General features: G+C 35.4%; 1 protein-coding gene across 1 annotated transcript; it reads left to right on the top strand.

Annotated features, from left to right (window-relative positions):
* The first annotated feature begins 311 nt into the window (after positions 1-311).
* On the top strand, positions 312-4,588 carry LOC112738331 (MOB kinase activator-like 1A). The gene is made up of 7 exons (XM_025788730.3): positions 312-671; positions 1,874-1,922; positions 2,027-2,135; positions 2,445-2,538; positions 3,314-3,447; positions 3,571-3,734; positions 4,293-4,588. Exons 1-7 carry the CDS (start codon positions 646-648, stop codon positions 4,362-4,364), a joined length of 648 nt encoding a protein of 215 aa, XP_025644515.1. The 5' UTR covers positions 312-645; the 3' UTR covers positions 4,365-4,588.
* Positions 4,589-18,113: the final 13,525 nt, after the last annotated feature.

Genomic DNA, 18,113 nt, shown 5'->3' with positions numbered 1-18,113 from the left:
TTCTGTAACGGGATTGAAATAATAACAAAAAAAATTGGTAAACACCACACAAAAAAAGTGACGCTCTTTTCTAAAATTAAATGAACATAATTCAAAAGTTTTTTTTCTTACATAAACAAAAATTCCCAAAAAAATTAAAACAAGATTATATCCCAAAAAGAAAAAAAAAACAATGTACTATTTATTTTCATATAACTATTTATTAAAAGTAGACATTAAAATAATTTATTTTCTCAAATAAATCTTTTGTGAATTTTATTTTAACAAGAGAATATGATAAGAATATATATCAGAGAATTTAGAAAATTGAAAGAGAGAGAGAGACTAATAAGAAAATTTGAAGATGACAAAAATGCAATGTTTGTTGGCGCCTCTTTCTCTATATTGCTAGATAAGAGAGAGAAAAACGGGGAGATGACAGATTGGCAATAGAGCGTTCAAGCATTTTATGTCTCTATTTCTGTCTCAATTTTCCTTTTCTTGGCGTCTTTATCTCTTTCTCTTCATATATAAATGTATAAAGAAACTCATTACGATGTGTTCTTTAATTCTTTTGGTTTTCTGATTTGACGAAAGGACGAGAAGGAGAAGGTGCCATCCGAATTTGGATCTTAAAAAAAGAGACACACTTCGGATTTAGGCACCATGAGTCTCTTCGGCCTTGGAAGCAGGTATTGCCTTCATTCTTCTGTAGACTATGAGTTTATTTTTCTTTCCTTTTTAAATGTTTTGAAATGTATAATTTGTTTTATGCACTTTTGTATGGATAAACTTGGTAGTTTCAATTTGATTTTTGAACGTTTTTTTTTTTAAGTTCTATGGATTGTATATTTTGTATCCCTTTTATTTGATTCTAGATCCCCTTTGATAATTGCTTTGTGTGAAAGCAAGCAATTTGAATTCTTTTTTTTTTTTTCATTATTATTTGTGATGTTGTTTGGTTCACGTAGCCAATTGTTTTCTTGTTTTTTTTTTTTCCTGATTGTTGCTGTGAAGTTGTAATGGGGATTTATAAATATTGAAAATTTAGGTAACTGAATTGTGTTAATTGTTATTTAAACATGTAGTGATGTAAGTCACCAAAATAAAATCAGGTAGTGATGTTGCTATCTACTTATGTTGTGCCAATAAACTAACTTGGGTTAGTTTAGTGATTAGTTCATTAGTCTGTTTAAGTAAGTATTAGAGATTTGAGTCCCGCCTTGTGCATACAACAAATCATTAGCGCAACAAACCCTTAAATAGAGCTCAAATTCATCACGGATTAGTTTTTAGCCAATTGGGTTGGAAGATACCATAAAAAAAAAGTTAAGTTGTGCCAATAATGATACAATTTGTGGGTTGAAAACTGTTATTTAGTGGATAGTTTCATTATTTATAGTGTATTCTTAGCTAATGGGTTGTTGTATAGACATTGAAAAGTGAGTTGCTAAAAAGGTGTCCACGAATGACATTGAAAAGTGACATTGTTGCTATTGTATAGACATTATTCATGATATATATCTTAACGAAGTTTTTTAATTTATATATTAAAAAAATTGTAACACAGGACACATAAACCATTCTTCTAATCAACAACATATATGCATGTGATGTTGATTGGAAGCCACATCTAACAATAACCATTTCAAAATTTCAAGTACCAGGTTTTGCAACTACAAAATAAAAATGATATATTGTCCTACCACTTTTTTTCCCCTTTCCTTGAGAAATATGAATTGTTTGATTTGATTATTCGCATAATTTCTTTTAGCTCATATTATTGTCTGTATTTTCTTTTGTTACAATTAACTTTTGCTTAAGTATAACTAAACTTCATCTTATATAACGATAACAACAATAACTAACCAGACTTTTAATCATATCCATGCAGAAACCAAAAAACATTTCGTCCAAAGAAGAGTGCTCCATCCGGAAGTAAGGTAGGTGCTTTTACTTCTTATAATTGCTGGATTCTTTATGGTCATAATTGTTGATAGGTTGAGCTTTAAACTAATTAAGCATTTCGTGTATGAAATGAATGAAGGGTGCTCAACTTCAAAAACACATCGATGCTACATTGGGTAGTGGGAACTTGAGGGAAGCTGTTAAGCTGCCTCCCGGTGAAGATTTTAACGAATGGCTAGCTGTAAACAGTAAGAACATGCTCTATTTCTAGCAAATGTTATAACAGCACTTAAAAAATGATCATACAAAATGTAAGTCAAAAGAAGAAAAAAATAAAAAATTCAATAAAAACTTGACATACTACTTAAGTTCATACAAGTCATGTTTTGTTAAAAGAATTCTTAAATGTTAAACTTGCAAGGGAAAAATCAACGGGAGTAAAACCAGTACTCTAACATGCATAATTTGTGAGCATGTAATTTTTTTCATGTAATTTTCCATTCTCCATAAAGGCAAATTAAGAATTTCATTTTCGTTGGTGTAATTTTTTTTTTCAGCCGTGGACTTCTTTAATCAAGTAAATATTCTATTTGGTACACTAACAGAGTTCTGCACGGCAAGCAACTGTCCAACAATGAGTGCAGGACCAAAGTAAGCTTTGATTTATGTACCAACTTTTTAATTTTAATTCCATAGTTAAGTTGTAGTTTGATTAGATTGGCAGGCTACTATATGGTTTACCCTTGTGGTGGGTTTTCTTTGAATATTATTAGCAATTAGGTTTTGTTTTTCAAAATGAATTTTTCTCCTGTTCACAAGAACAAAAGTGAGCACTGAGTTATAGTGTAGGTTTTGGGCTAGCACATCTAGAAATATCGTATAATGCGCATGATTTCTTTAGAAGATAACAGAGGTTTTAGTAAGTGATGATTATGGAGTGGAAAATAGAAAAAAAAAATTGAAGTATGAGATATGCAAAATTTATTTTATGCACAACGTAAGATGCATTTGCAAGTCATTGGGTGGCTGTGTTTAGCTATTATCTCTAAGGCAGAGAAATATGAGAATACTGAACAGAAAAATTTGATTAATTTGGTTATGCAAAAATAAAGACAGACAAAAAACAAATAAGGGTGTGTTTTTATTTTTTTTATTTTTTAAATTTTATAAAAAAAGAAAAAATAGTAAAAATAATAAAATTCAAAATTTTTTATCTCATTTTTTATTTTTTATAAAATTCTAAAAATAAAAAGTATTAAAAATACAAATAGAATATGAAAATACAAATGAAACACACTTAATTTTTCTTTTTTCAAACCCAAAAGTTCTTGTATTTTTTCTTAAATGGACAAGTTAAATCATTATAAACTTAACATTAAGAATTAAGAATATATATGACAAGTACTTAATGGAACAAATTCTGCAGGTACGAGTATAGATGGGCTGATGGTGTTACCATCAAGAAACCAATAGAGGTATCTGCACCAAAATATGTCGAGTATTTGATGGATTGGATTGAATCTCAACTTGATGATGAAACGATTTTCCCTCAAAAGTTAGGTATGTTTTAGATATTGATAAAGGCAGATAGCCTTTTAGCTAAGCTTTTTGGACAATCATTTTTAATTATATACATTATTGTAGCAATATTTTACTTGATTACTACATTAATTGTTGTTGTAGGGGCTCCTTTTCCACCCAATTTCAAGGAGGTTGTCAAGACAATTTTCAAACGGTTGTTCCGTGTATATGCTCACATCTATCACTCACATTTTCAGAAGATTGTTAGTTTGAAAGAAGAAGCTCATCTTAATACTTGCTTCAAGCATTTTGTCTTATTTACTTGGGTAAGTAGTATTATGAAGGGTTAATAAATAGCTCTAGTACCAATAAAATAGACATTTTTATTTATTATAATTTTTATTTTGTTCTAGTAAAATTTAAAAATAATATATTTTAGTATTTGCTGATTTGTTTAGCTAAATGATGGCATAATACCACATCTTGACATGTCAATATTCACGTCATATAGCTAAAAGAATCTCTTGATGGCAATAGCTAAAAGAAATCTACATTTATTCCAAATACATATATTATATACGAGTTTAATTTTGATGTACTGATGATATAAAATATTTTATATAATCATATAATTATATTCGTTTTTATAAATGATTATTTGTGTGATTTAATATAAAAATAATTATTTTTATTTACGTGACTAATTGATTACATGTGAAAATTGTTTTACACTGAATTCGTAAAATGTCAACTTAATAATGTGTAGTGATGATTATATGTTCAAGTAGTGCCATGTACACTTTTGGATTTGAACATATAAATGCCATCATCGTCTTAATTTCATTATGAATTTATTAGCTGATTTGTTTCTTTATGTTTTGCAGGAATTTCGCTTGATTGACAAAGCAGAACTGGCACCTCTACAAGACCTCGTTGATTCTATTATACAATTTTAGTGTTGTTGGTTTCCTTTAATTTCATTCCCTTCACTTCAATTTGGGGAGGTTAGACATTAAAACATTGGGTACAAATTTTTTTGAGCTAGTATTGCACTTGTAGAATACTTGGACTTGCTAATAGGCAAATCCTTGGGCACCCTCTGTATTTGTCCCTCCATTGTCGTGATGAAATTATATAAATAATTTGGTGAATAAATTAAAACTTTGTGCGAGATGCAAAATACTAGATCCATGAACTTACTCTATTGTATTTTGAAATGAACCAAACTTTGTTCATAAGACTTCCTACATATAACCCAAGGAGAACATGTTAACAATTAGGATAGTTTATCCGTAAAATTCACAAGAAAAGCTAAATGATTAAAAGATAAAATATATTTGCATAATACATATTCAATCAATTTACCATTACTTAGAATTATGGGAAATATTTTAAAATACTTTATAAAATTACATATTATAGATACTCAGATTTTCCAGTATGGGAATTGGCTTAAAGCTGTCTTATCAAAATTTAATTGTTATAAAATAAGCTATATTATCATAAATATTTATCCAATCACTAAAATAAAGTAAAATGTACAACTATTCAAATAAATTATCACATAAAAAAAAAGAACCTACTACCAATTATCCAATTGATTTCTTTTTTTTTGGTGTGAATTATCCAACTTTTATTAACATTGTGTTTAGGTTTTATTTTTGGGTGTAATATTGTGGTTAGTTATTGTTCCTACAGAACCCTAGTAGTTTAAGAAGCCCATTAACAAGCTAAAATGACCTGGCCTAATATGGGCCCGTTTGGGAAACTCTAGAAGTAGCTTTTTTTTAACTTTTGACTTATGAAAAGTAGTAGTATTAATGTCGGGTGCAATTTTCAAAACCAAATTGCAACTTTCTAAGAAGCTATTTTGGAACTTATAGAGAAGTTAAAAAAAATGACTTCTCTCATAATACTTCTACTTTTCATTACATTTCTTTAAAATAAGCACTTTTAGAGTTAAAAATCCAAACACAAAATAACTTATTTATAAGTTACTTTTAACAGAGTCATTTATTGTTTAAGTTATTTTAACAAAAGGAGCTTAATTAAGTTAATTATCCAAACTGGGCCTATGTGAGGCGGGTGCTTTTTGAGTTTCTCGACGCAAAACTCGATCTGATTTGGGGAACAAGTTAGAAGTTCCTCCCAGGCTCCCACTACGTCGGTTCACTGCCTGCAAGAAAAATCATTTCTCATCCTGCAATAACTGATCACATAAGAAGGAAATTATTTACCATTTGCAAAAGTTCCTTTTCTCAACTTTGAACCAGTCAATTATAACTTCGTCACTTTAAGGGCACTCTACTATATAGATTGAAGTTATATAGAGAGAATTAAATTTTTTTTTATAATTATTTTTTATTATTTTATTAATATTCAAAATGTGGGTCCTAATATTTTCAATCTCTCTTTTATCACATAAAAAAAAAATCTGTAAACTTACATCTTTACCATATAATTCACCTCACTTTAAATATAATCTTAACTCATAATTTTTCATCGAATGCTACTGAGTACTGAAATACTTGTTGACTTTAACATCGAAATCCTTTACATGTATCTTCAATCATCATCTAGTAGCATAAGTGTTAGAAACAAGAGACTGGGAGAGTAATCTGAAAAGTGTATTATTGAGTTGTGATGAAAAGGTACAATATACAAGGAGTATTTATAGGTGCTAAATGAATCAAAGTAATAAAGACATAGAATCCTACAATTAATGTACAGATATACTATATAAATATAGACGATACTAATTGATCTAAATTGATTCTAATGATTCTCTAACATCCCCCCTCAAACTCAAGTGGGAGCTAAGGATACCAACTTGAGTTTGGATAACAAAGTCCGAAAACGAGTCGGGTGATGAGCTTTCGTGAAGATATCAGCAGTCTGATCTAGTGTTCCAACAGCAATAAGACGAACAGCATCAATAAGGATACGTTGCCGAACAAAGTGACAATCAATCTCAATGTGTTTGGTGCGTTCATGAAACATATCATTATGGGCGATCTGAATAGCACTGCGGTTATCACAAAAAACATCAGTAGGGGACGACTGAGGAGCACCCAAATCTTCGAGAAGCCAACGAACCGAGATAACTTCAGCAGTGGTGTCAGCGAGGGCACGGTACTCAGCTTCTGTGCTTGAGCGAGCAATGAACGTTTGCTTCTTAGCACGCCAAGAAATGAGAGTGTCGCCAAGAAACAAACAGTAACCAGTAGTAGAACAACGATCAGTGGGATCACCAGCCCAATCAGCATCGGAGTAAGCCTGAAGAGACAAAGAGGAATAGGCAGAAAAATAAAGGCCATGAAATAGAGTGCCTTTGATGTAGCGAAGAATGCGAAGAACTGCCGCATAGTGAGTAGTACGAGGAGCTGACAAGAACTGGCTAAGTACATGAACCAGATAGGCGATGTCTGGTCAGGTGACAGTCAAGTAGACGAGACCGCCAACTAACTGTCGATAGAGAGTCGGATTATCCAAAACAGTGCCATCCATAGGGGTAAATCGAACATTAGGCTCAAGAGGAGTAGACTCAGTACGACTATCTGTAATCCCAGCGCGAGCAAGAAGATCTGAAGCATACTTAGCCTGAGAGAGATAGATGCCATCATCGGTGGAGATGACCTCGAGACCAAGAAAATAGCTGAGAGAACCAAGATCTTTCATCTCAAAGGTACGGTGAAGTGAGGCCTTGAGATCAGATATACCATCAACATCATCCCCAGTAATGATCATGTCATCAACATACAAAAGTAGAAGAACAACTCCACGTTCGCTTTTACGAATGAAGAGCGCATTCTCATGAGGGCTAGAAGTAAAACCAAGACTGCATATGGTAGTGCTGAACTTGTCAAACCATTCACGAGGAGCTTGCTTAAGTCCATAAAGTGCCTTGCGAAGGAGACAAACCTTATTAGAAGGACAAGGATATCCCGGAGGTGGTTTCATATAGACTTTCTTTTTCAAATCCCTATTAAGAAATGCATTCTTCACATCCATCTGGCTGAGAGACCATTTTTTAACCACGGCAATGGCAAGAAGAGCTCTAACAGACGTAAGACGAGCGACAGGGACAAAAGTCTCTTCATAATCAATACCATACTCTTGCGTACAACCTTGAGCAACCAAGCGGGCCTTATAACGGTCAATAGAGCCATCAGAGCGAGTCTTGATCTTGTATACCCATTTACTGCCCACAACTTCCTGATCAGAAGGAGGATAAACCAGATCCCAAGTGTGTGCTTTTTCAAGTGCCTGTAATTCTTCTTGCATTACTTGTTGCCAATTTGGGTTTGAGGAGGCTTCTCTGAATGTCTTAGGTTCATGTTGATGAAGAATAGTAGAAAAGCAATGGTAATCAAGAAGATGAGGAGGTGGATTCCTTACCCTAGAAGAACGAGCGGGAGGAGGAGGCATGACGGTAGGAGCAGGATCATCGTCCAGTCTGGAATCATCGGGAGATGGAGAAGGCGGAAGAACAGGAGGCTGTGGAGGGTCACTCAAGATAAAATCTGTAGAATCACCACTAGGAAAAAGATCAACATTGGGGTTAGTAAACAAAGGTGACTGAGTAGTAGGAATGGAATCAAAGGATGATAATCGAAAAAAACATGTGGTGCTCCCAGAAGACAACATGACAAGATATACGAATACGTTTAGAGAGAGGATTCCAACAATAATAACCCTTGTGTTCAGTGCCATAACCAAGAAAACAACACATACGAGCCCGAGGTTCAAGTTTACTATGTTCATGAGGCTGAAGAAGAACAAAACATACACAACCGAAAACTCAAAGAGAACTATAATCTGGGGAGGTATGATAAAGACGCTCAAAGGGAGTAACATTACCAAGAACAGAAGAAGGGAGTCTATTGATAACATGAACAGTAGTAAGAACAGCTTCACCCCAAGTACGCTCAGGACACGAAGAAGAAAGGAGCATTGCACGGACGGAGTCAAGAATGTGACGGTGTTTGCGTTCAGCTCTACCATTTTGTTGAGATGTACCAGGACAAGAAAACTCAGACAAAGTACCCTGTTCTACAAGAAAGGCTAAGAGTTTGGAATCACGGTATTCCATAGCATTATCACGTCGAAAAACCTTAATGACCTTGGAAAATTGAGTTTTAATCATAATAGCAAAGTTGATATAGATCTGAGGTAACTCATGGCGATTAGTCATCAAATAAATCCAAGTAAAACGGGAATAATCATCAATGAAAACGACAAAGTATCGAGCTCCGCCCGTAGAGGCAGTGGGAGCGGGGCCCCAAACATCAGAGTGAATGAGATCAAAAGGAGAGCAAGCAAGAGATAAATTATTGTGAAAAGATAAAGCAAGTTGTTTGGCAGTTTGGCAAGAAATGCAATCAAAAGATTCATTTGGAACCTGACCTAAAACATCCTGAGAGACAAGAGGACGCAGTTTTCCTAAGGAGGTGTGGGCAAGACGCTGATGCCATAAATGGAGGGTAGAGGGAGAAGAAGCAGCATAGAGATTTGGTACAGGAGGAATATGAAGATTCTCGAGTTCAAACAACCTTTCGACCTTACGTCCAGTCCCGATGATTTGTCCCGTCCGAGGATCCTGTACACGACAACCAGAAACAGAAAAAGTGACTTTAAAACCCAGATCAACAAGTTGACCAACAGAAATAAGATTGAAGTTTAATTTGGGAATATAACAAGTATCAGGAAGATTAAGAGTTGATTGGGATATAGAACCCTTGTGTGTTGCGTGCAAGAGGGAGCCATTTGTAGTATTGACAGAAGGTCCATTTGTAGTGGTAGACATGGCCGAGAAAATATTACGCAACGGAGACATGTGATTAAAGCAACCTGAGTCAAAGTACCATTTAGAATTACCTGGGGGTAGATAAAGCAGCAGGGGTATTACCAGAAATAGAGAGAAGACGCTGAAGAAGAGATGCAATATTAGAAAGAGAGACAGGAGACGAGTTGAGTGGACTAGGACATGGTGGGCGAGTAGGCCAGGCAGTAATTAAATGTCCTGAGAGCTTGCAGTAACGGCAGAACAGCTGTGAACAATGGTAGCTAATATGACCTTTCTGGTGGCATGTGCGACATTCAACAGAAGGACAGTCGGGGAAGAGGTGCCCAGAACGGTTATAGTTTCAACAGAATTTACCCTTTCTGTCGGTGGTAGCAAAAACATCTGGCTTTTCCATGATAGCAGTCACAAAGATCAAAGAGAGAAGAGAAAACGGCAATTTCGGAGCAGAAAATGAGAAATCGGAGTGCAGAATCGGAAAGAGCTCACCAAAAAACCTTACAGAGGGTCCCACTTATCTGCCACGTTAGCAGTCTCGTCAGCAAGACAATGACACATGGCGGCACCTGAGAGGAGGCAGAGAGACACGCTGGCAGTGAGGTGGAAGCGCGGGTCAAACGCAGGTCGGGCCGGGTCTCGCGTGGGTCAACCAAGGATGGCTTCGGGCTACACGTGGCAGCACCAGGAGCGTTGGATCTGCACCAAGATCAACGATTGCTGAAAACTGGAGGCGAGGAAGGCTGACGTCGCCACACGTGGGAGTGTGAGGAACGTCCGATCAGCGCCGAGATCTAACGGTTGCTGAAGCTTCTGGAAGAAGAAATAATGGAGGTGGACAGTGAACTTCCGGCGGCGCGTGACGGCGCGTCCGGTGGCTGATGGCAGCAATGTCGGCGATGTTGGAGGGCTGACGAAGAGAAGATCACAATGATGCCAGAGGTGACAAACCAAAGCGTCGGAAGCAAATCGAAAAATGCGAGCAAAGAGGCACGGGTGGAATCTGGAAGGAAGATCAACCTGGTCGTGGCAGCGTCTTTCGGCGGCGCGTGGAGGCGCGTCTGGAGGCGTATGGCAGCGGTTCTGGTTGCATTGGAATCACGGCGACAAGACGAACAAGATGGTTACGGGGGTGACGAACCAAAGTTTCGAAAAGGGAACGAAAAAGAGGCCAAAGAACACTGCCGGAAAGGAAAAAATAATGGGGTTATGAACTAATATTCATTGAAAAAAAAAAGACCTAAGCTCTTGATACCATGTTAGAAACAAGAGACAGAGAGTGTAATCTGAAAAGTGTATTATTGAGTTGTGATGAAAGGGTACAATATACAAGGGGTATTTATAGGTGCTAAATGAATCAAAGTAATAAAGACATAGAATCCTACAATTAATGTATAGATATACTATATAAATATAGACGATACTAATTGATCTAAATTGATTCTAATGATTCTCTAACAATAAGAAAGAGCATTCTAAAAGCTTGGACTACCATCATCTTAGATTCAATCTCTAATAACACTTCGATTAACAAATTCAGAACAGTTATAATAATTGTATACTTGTTGATTCGATACATCAGTATACACTTAGTTGATAATAGTTCTCCTTCTTACCCTCACGAGTTTATTAAACAAATTTGGGCTATAACAAAAGGAAAAGCAAGTTAAAACGACATCCAGAAAAATTCATCTTAATTAACACCAATTTAAAAGAGTTTAACTACCCGTGAAAGTGTTAAATATATAAAAAAATTTTATAAAAATTTTAAGTACTTAAAGCATTTGTTATATAGAAAAAATATAAAAATAAGAAAAACTTTTTACCATAAGTAACATTAACAAGTATTTTAACAAGGTTATTTATTTAAATAAAAAATTCATTATTTTTCATTTTAAATTATTGTAAAAAGTATTATATTTTTGTGCATTATATTCCGAATTCGCAGGCAATTCAATTTCATAAGTCATGCTAGTGAAATTAAAAAGGAGAAAGTATAGATAAATAATCTAAATAATAGGTTAAAAAAAGTTAATTTTAATTTTAAAAATCAAATTTTGAATTAATTAAGTTTAATCATAATTTTATTTTTTTATTTTTGAATCATTACCGCTCTCTTGTAATTCTGTGTTACCGTTGTCGCTGTTGTATCGCGATCCCAGTGTCTCCCGCAGCTACTGTCTCGTTACTTGTTTTTTATCAGCTAAATTGGATGTTTATTTTACTATGTATGTAGAAGGTTTTTTTCATTCTAAAGTAGATGTTTATTTGGGTATACCATTGATATCTTACTTGATTTGTTTGGTTCTGCATGAACATGGATGTTTATTTTATTATGTATGTGAATGGTTCTTTTCACTAAGACGTGGATGTTTATTTGGGTCATACTATTTGGGTGAACGAAGCAAAGCGGCATGCGATGGAAGTGGCGAAGACACGACGCAACGGCGTGGAAGCAAGGGAAGAGGTGCAGCGTTAGAGCAACGGCAGAACAAGGACTCTAGCTCGACGACGATGCGACGTCACAGAGGGGAGAAGAAGGTGCGCAGCGGCAGTGTCGCTTGCAATGAGAAAGGGGCGGCGCGACGTATGGGAGAAGAAGGTGCAACGGCAGCATTGAGAGCATTGGTCGCGACGCATGGGAGAAGAAGGTGCAGCGGCGGTGCGGCGCGTTGCTTCTTCAGGCGGTGAGGTGCGTTGGTGACAGCGCGACAGGGAAGAGGGAGCGAAGTGGCTGCGGTAAAAGAAGAGAAATGTGGAAGGTGAGAGACTAGAGTTGTGGTGGATAAATGAAGTGGAATCTTTTTTATTTTAGTGGGGCTAAAGTGTAGCTCATTATTCACGTTATTCGCACTTCTTATTGTCTACCTAATAGAATTCTAAAAAAAATTCAAATTTATACTCATTGTTTATAAAATTGAAAACAACTTTTTTTAACCTTAATCTCGTAACCTCTGCAATGAAATTGAAAAAGAATATTTGCATGACTGACATTGAAATAGATAAAATGTAATCGAAACAAGTTTTGAACACTTTTGGAGTTGAATAACATGAACAACGAGTGAAACCTAATTTAATAAATCAAAGAAAGAAAAGCCATGAGGACTCGGAATGAGATGCACAAGATTGAACTAACATTCAACGTCAATGTGATTTATATAAACAAATTAGTCAAATAAAGTGTCGACATATTAGAGGAACTATCTTGCAATGAAACGATGTTCCATCTGTAATGAGATGGGCGAAACTGTTTTCTTTTTTTGGTTCAGCAGGGAATTTAAAACAGTTGAAAACCAAATCAATAGAAAAGATAAAATAAAATATTTCTCTTAGTCTTGTTGGTGGGAGACTAAAGCAGAGTTTTAACCGTTTGTCACAGTCTTGGACACATTCCAACGTTATGGTATCGATACTCAGATTTACTCAATATCTTGAGCTAAGGCCAAGTTAGCCTAACTCTCAATGTTTAGCAAGAAAACTAAGAACACAAGAGAAATGAAACTTTGGTGGAAATAACACTTTATTACTCAAGTGTATGTTACAAATGATTTCCATACCCAAACTCTAATTCTCACCCCTTGTTTAAAGTTATCCACCTCCTTAATGGATGATTAGGATTAAATCTAATTAACGGTCTAGATTGACCAGCCAGAACCTTCACTACAAATATCTATCCTACCATAACTCTCTAAATACTTCTAGATTATTCCATATTACTCTTTATAATTCTATATATATTCACACTATTTTAGAATACTCTATGATTTTCAGAGTCTTTCAAAACCTTCTAGGGTATTCTGAAATTTTTAGGACATTCTAGAACATTTCAAAACCATCTAGAGTATTCTCAAATATTTTAAAAAACTATATAAACACCGTTAAATATAATCTTCTAAAATTTACTATGGCATGTCGTCCTAAGGGGTCTTAAGAACTTTTAAAGAAGTCTTCAGAATGTCTCTTTTTGACCTAAAGATTTTTAGATTGAAATTCAAGAGCACTAACACTACATTTGGCTGGAGAGAAAATGAGTGGAAAGAAAACAGATGAAAAGAAAATGAATGAAAAATGATATTTTCTTTTGTTTGGTTATCAAAGAAAATAGGAAGGAAAGAAAATTTTGGTGTGGATCCTACTAAAATTTTTTTTCCAGCACAAGCAAAAGAACAAGAAAAAAATGCTATATTTTTTGTATTTTGTTATGATAACAATGGATGTCTATTAATGTGGGCGGCTGAGCTTTTCAAAGCTTAACTTCTCAATACAAATTGAGAATTAATGAAGGTTGAATGTTTGAATTTTTGTATCTATAAATAGAGGGCAAATCCTCACGTAACATACACAAAACTGATAATAATAAAACATTCTTCACTCTCTTATAATATTCTCTCTCTCTTATATTCTTTACTACAATATTAGTAAATATATTAATTATATTGTGATAATAATTGTGGTGAATATTACTATTAAAGTTATATAATTATACTTTTTATTTTATATTTGTTACCTCTTCCTTATTTATTTATTCCAAAACACGTTATCAGCATGAGACTCTGATCAAAATTTAGGAAGACTCAAGGTAACAAATGTTTATTATGTCGAAGCTCTCTCATCTTGAATTTAATACTCTTGATATATCTGGAAATAATTATTTATCATGGATATTAGATGCTGAAATCCATCTTGATTCAATGAATTTTGGAGATACCATTAAGGCTGAAAATAATGCATACCAGAAGGATAAAGCCAAAGCCATGATTTTCCTTCGTCGTTATCTTGATGAAGGATTAAAAAATGAATATCTCACATTAAAAGATCCTGCAGATCTTTGGAAAGACCTTGAAGAAAGGTATAATCATCAAAAGACAGTGATACTTCCTCAAACCCGATAAGAATGGACGCACTTGCATTTACAGGATTTTAAATTCATAAATGAATATAATTCAGCAATGTTTTGAATCACCTCACAAATGAAATTATGTGCAAAAAGATAACTGATAATGATATGTTAGAGAAAACTTTCTCGACCTTCCATGCCTCGAATGTGCTCCTGCAGCAACAGTATCGAGAAAAAGGACTTAAAAAATATTCTGAGTTAATTTCTTGCCTTCTTGTTGCTGAACGCAAATATGAGTTGCTCTTAAAGAATCACGGAGTGCGCCTAGCTGGCGCCGCCCCATTTTCTGAAGTAAATGCGGCAAATTATTACCCTAGAAGAGGTAAATGGCAAGGTTTTGGCAACAAGAAAAATTATGGAAGGAAAAGGAATTATGTTCAAAAGAGAGGATCTCACCAGAAGTGGGATAAAGAAAGAAATACTGGGCAAAATAAATCAACAGAGGATAAGTACTTCCGTTGTGGTGGAAAGGGCCATTGGTCGCATACGTGTCATATACCAAGGCACCTAGTCAATCTTTATCAAGCATCTTTGAAAAAAGACGACAAAGGAAAGGAGACGAATTTCGTTTCAAATGATGTTGCTGAAAATTCCACCACTCATTATGATGTATCTAATTTTTTGAGGACCCTAAAGGAAATATTGATCATTTGATCAATGATGAAATAGTTTAATATGTGAAATTGTTAAGTATCCATGTAAATAGATAATGTAAAGAACTTATTGTTAAGTTTTATTTTCTATGTATTTAGTTTTCAAATATGATGTATATAAATAATGAAATATTAATGTTTATGAATTTTGAAATCATTAAATGTGTCAATGGTGCACGAAATTGTGATCTCAGGCAACGGCGCCAAAAACTCTGTACGCACGTCTTAATAAATCGTTTTTCATTCACAACTTCGATACAACTAACCAGCAAGTGCACTGGGTCGTCCAAGTAATAAAACCTTACATGAGTAAGGGTCGATCCCACGGAGATTGTCGGCTTGAAGCAAGCTATGGTCACCTTGTAAATCTCAGTCAGGCGGATATCAAATAGTTATGGAGTTTTCAAAAATTAATAATAAATAGACAGAAAATAAAGATAGAAATACTTATGTAATTCATTGGTGAAAAATTCAGATAAGTGTATGGAGATACGTTCGTTCCTCTGAACTTCTGCTTTCCTGCTGTCTTCATCCAATCAGTCCTACTCCTTTCCATGGCTGGCTTTATGTAAGGACATCACCATTGTCAATGGCTACTTTTCATCCTCTCTGGAAAATGGTCTGATGCGCTGTCACTGCATGGCTAATCATCTGGAGGCATCACCGTGGACAATGGCTGCATCCTATCCTCTTGTGAAAATGGTCCAAATGCTCTGTCACAGCACGGCTAATCATCTGAGGTTCTCGATCATACTGGAATAGGATTCACCCTCCTTTTGCGTCTGTCACTACGCTCAGTACTCGCGAGTTTGAAGTTTGTCACAGTCATTGAATCCCAGAGTCCTACTCGGAATACCACAGACAAGGTTTAGACTTTCCGGACTCTCATGAATGCCGCCATCAATCTAGCTTATACCACGAAGATTCTGACTAAGGGATCCAAGAGATACTCATTAAATCTAAGGTGGAACGGAAGTGGTTGTCAGGCACGCGTTCGTTGGGGAATGATGATGATTGTCACGTTCATCACATTCATATTGAAGTGCAAATGAATATCTTAGAAGCGGAATAAGTTGAATTGAATAGAAAAACAGTAGTACTTTGCATTAATTTATGAGGAACAGCAGAGCTCCACACCTTAATCTATGGAGTGTAGAAACTCTACCGTTAAAAATACATAAGTGAAAGGTCCAGGCATGGCCGAATGGCCAGCCCCCGTGATCTAAGAACTAGACGTCCCAAGATGTCTACTACAATAGTAAAATGTCCTATTTATACTAAACTAGCTACTAGGGTTTACAGAAGTAAGTAATTGATGCATAAATCCACTTCCGGGGCCCACTTGGTGTGTGCTTGGGCTGAGCTTGAATGTTACACGTGCAGAGGCTCTTTCTGGAGTTGAACGCCAGGTTGTAACGTATTTCTGGCGTTCAACTCTGGTTCGTGACGTGTTTCTGGCGTTTAACTCCAGACAGCAGCGTAGAACTGGTGTTCAACGCCCTTTTACGTCATCTAAACTCGGCCAAAGTATGGACTATTACATATTACTGGAAAGCCCTGAATGTCTACTTTCCAACGCAATTGGAAGCGTGCCATTTGAGTTCTGTAGCTCCAAAAAATCCACTTTGAGTGCAGGGAGGTCAGAATCCAACAGCATCAGCAGTCCTTCTTCTACCTCTGAATCTGATTTTTGCTCAAGTCCCTCAATTTCAGCCAGAAAATACCTGAAATCACAGAAAAACACACAAACTCATAGTAAAGTCCAGAAATGTAAATTTAACATAAAAACTAATAAAAACATCCCTAAAAGTAACTAGATCCTACTAAAAACATACTAAAAACAATGCCAAAAAGCGTATAAATTATCCGCTCATCACAACACCAAACTTAAATTGTTGCTTGTCCCCAAGCAACTGAAAATCAAATAGGATAAAAAGAAGAGAATATACTATAAATTCCAAACTATCAATGAAACATAGCTCCAATCAGATGAGCGGGACTTGTAGCTTTTTGCCTCTTGAATAGTTTTGGCATCTCACTTTATCCATTGAGGTTCAGAATGATTGGCATCTATAGGAACTCAGAGTTCAGATAGTGTTATTGATTCTCCTAGTTCAGTATGTTGATTCTTGAACACAGCTACTTTATGAGTCTTGGCCGTGGCCCTAAGCACTTTGTTTTCCAGTATTACCACCGGATACATAAATGCCACAGACACATAACTGGGTGAACCTTTTCAGATTGTGACTCAGCTTTGCTAAAGTCCCCAATTAGAGGTGTCCAGGATTCTTAAGCACACTCTTCTTTTGCTTTGGACCTTGACTTTAACCGCTCAGTCTCAAGTTTTCACTTGACACCTTCACGCCACAAGCGCATGGTTAGGGACAGCTTGGTTTAGCCGCTTAGGCCAGAATTTTATTCCTTTAGGCCCTCCTATCCACTGATGCTCAAAGCCTTGGGATCCTTTTTATTTACCCTTGCCTTTTGGTTTTAAGGGTTATTGGCTTTTTGCTCTTGCCTTTTGGTTTTAAGAGCTTTTGGCTTTTTCTACTTGCTTTTGCTCTCTTTTTTTTTCGCTATTTATTTTTTTTCTTTTTTTTTTCAACAAGCTTTGTTCTTTGCTGCTTTTTCTTGCTTCAAGAATCACTTTTATGATTTTTCAGATTATCAAATAACATGTCTCCTTGTCATCATTCTTTCAAGAGCCAACATATTTAACATTCTTAAACAACAACTTCAAAAGACATATGCACTGTTCAAGCATTCATTCAGAAAACAAGAAGCATTATCACCACATCAATATAATTAAACTAAGTTCAAGGATAAATTCGAAACTTATGTACTTCTTGTTCTTTTGAATTAAAACATTTTTTTATTTAAGAGAGGTGATGGATTCATAGGACATTCATAACTTTAAGACATAGTTACTAACTACTAATGATCATGTAATAAGACACAAACATGGATAAGCACTTAACATAAAGAAAACGAAAAACAGAGAATTTAAGAGCAAGGAATGAGTCCACCTTAGTGATGGTGGGGTTTCCTTCTTGAGGAACCAATGATGTCCTTGAGCTCTTCTATGTCTCTTCCTTGTCTTTGTTGCTCCTCCCTCATTGCTCTTTGATCTTCTCTAATTTCATGAAGGATGATGGAGTGCTCTTGATGTTCTACCCTTAATTGTCCCATGTTGGAACTTAATTCTCCTAGGAAGGTGTTGATTTGCTCCCAATAGTTTTGTGGAGGAAAATGCATTTGAGGCATCTCCGGGATCTCATGGTGATGAGCTTCATGAGTCTCTTGAGCTCCATGAATGGGCTCTCTTGTTTGCTCCATCCTTTTCCTAGTGATGGGC

The sequence above is a fragment of the Arachis hypogaea genome, chromosome 13 (assembly GCF_003086295.3).
Source record: "Arachis hypogaea cultivar Tifrunner chromosome 13, arahy.Tifrunner.gnm2.J5K5, whole genome shotgun sequence".
Lineage (NCBI taxonomy): Eukaryota > Viridiplantae > Streptophyta > Magnoliopsida > Fabales > Fabaceae > Arachis > Arachis hypogaea.
Note: the sequence above shows the minus strand (reverse complement) of the source record. Positions and strands in the feature narration are given on the sequence as shown.

Coding starts and splice junctions, on each gene's coding strand:
- LOC112738331 (XM_025788730.3), top strand. CDS start 646: ATGAGTCTCTTCGGCCTTGGAAGCAG. Junction 1,923..2,026: donor GTGCTCCATCCGGAAGTAAG/GTAGGTGCTTTT, acceptor AAATGAATGAAG/GGTGCTCAACTTCAAAAACA. Junction 2,539..3,313: donor ACAATGAGTGCAGGACCAAA/GTAAGCTTTGAT, acceptor CAAATTCTGCAG/GTACGAGTATAGATGGGCTG.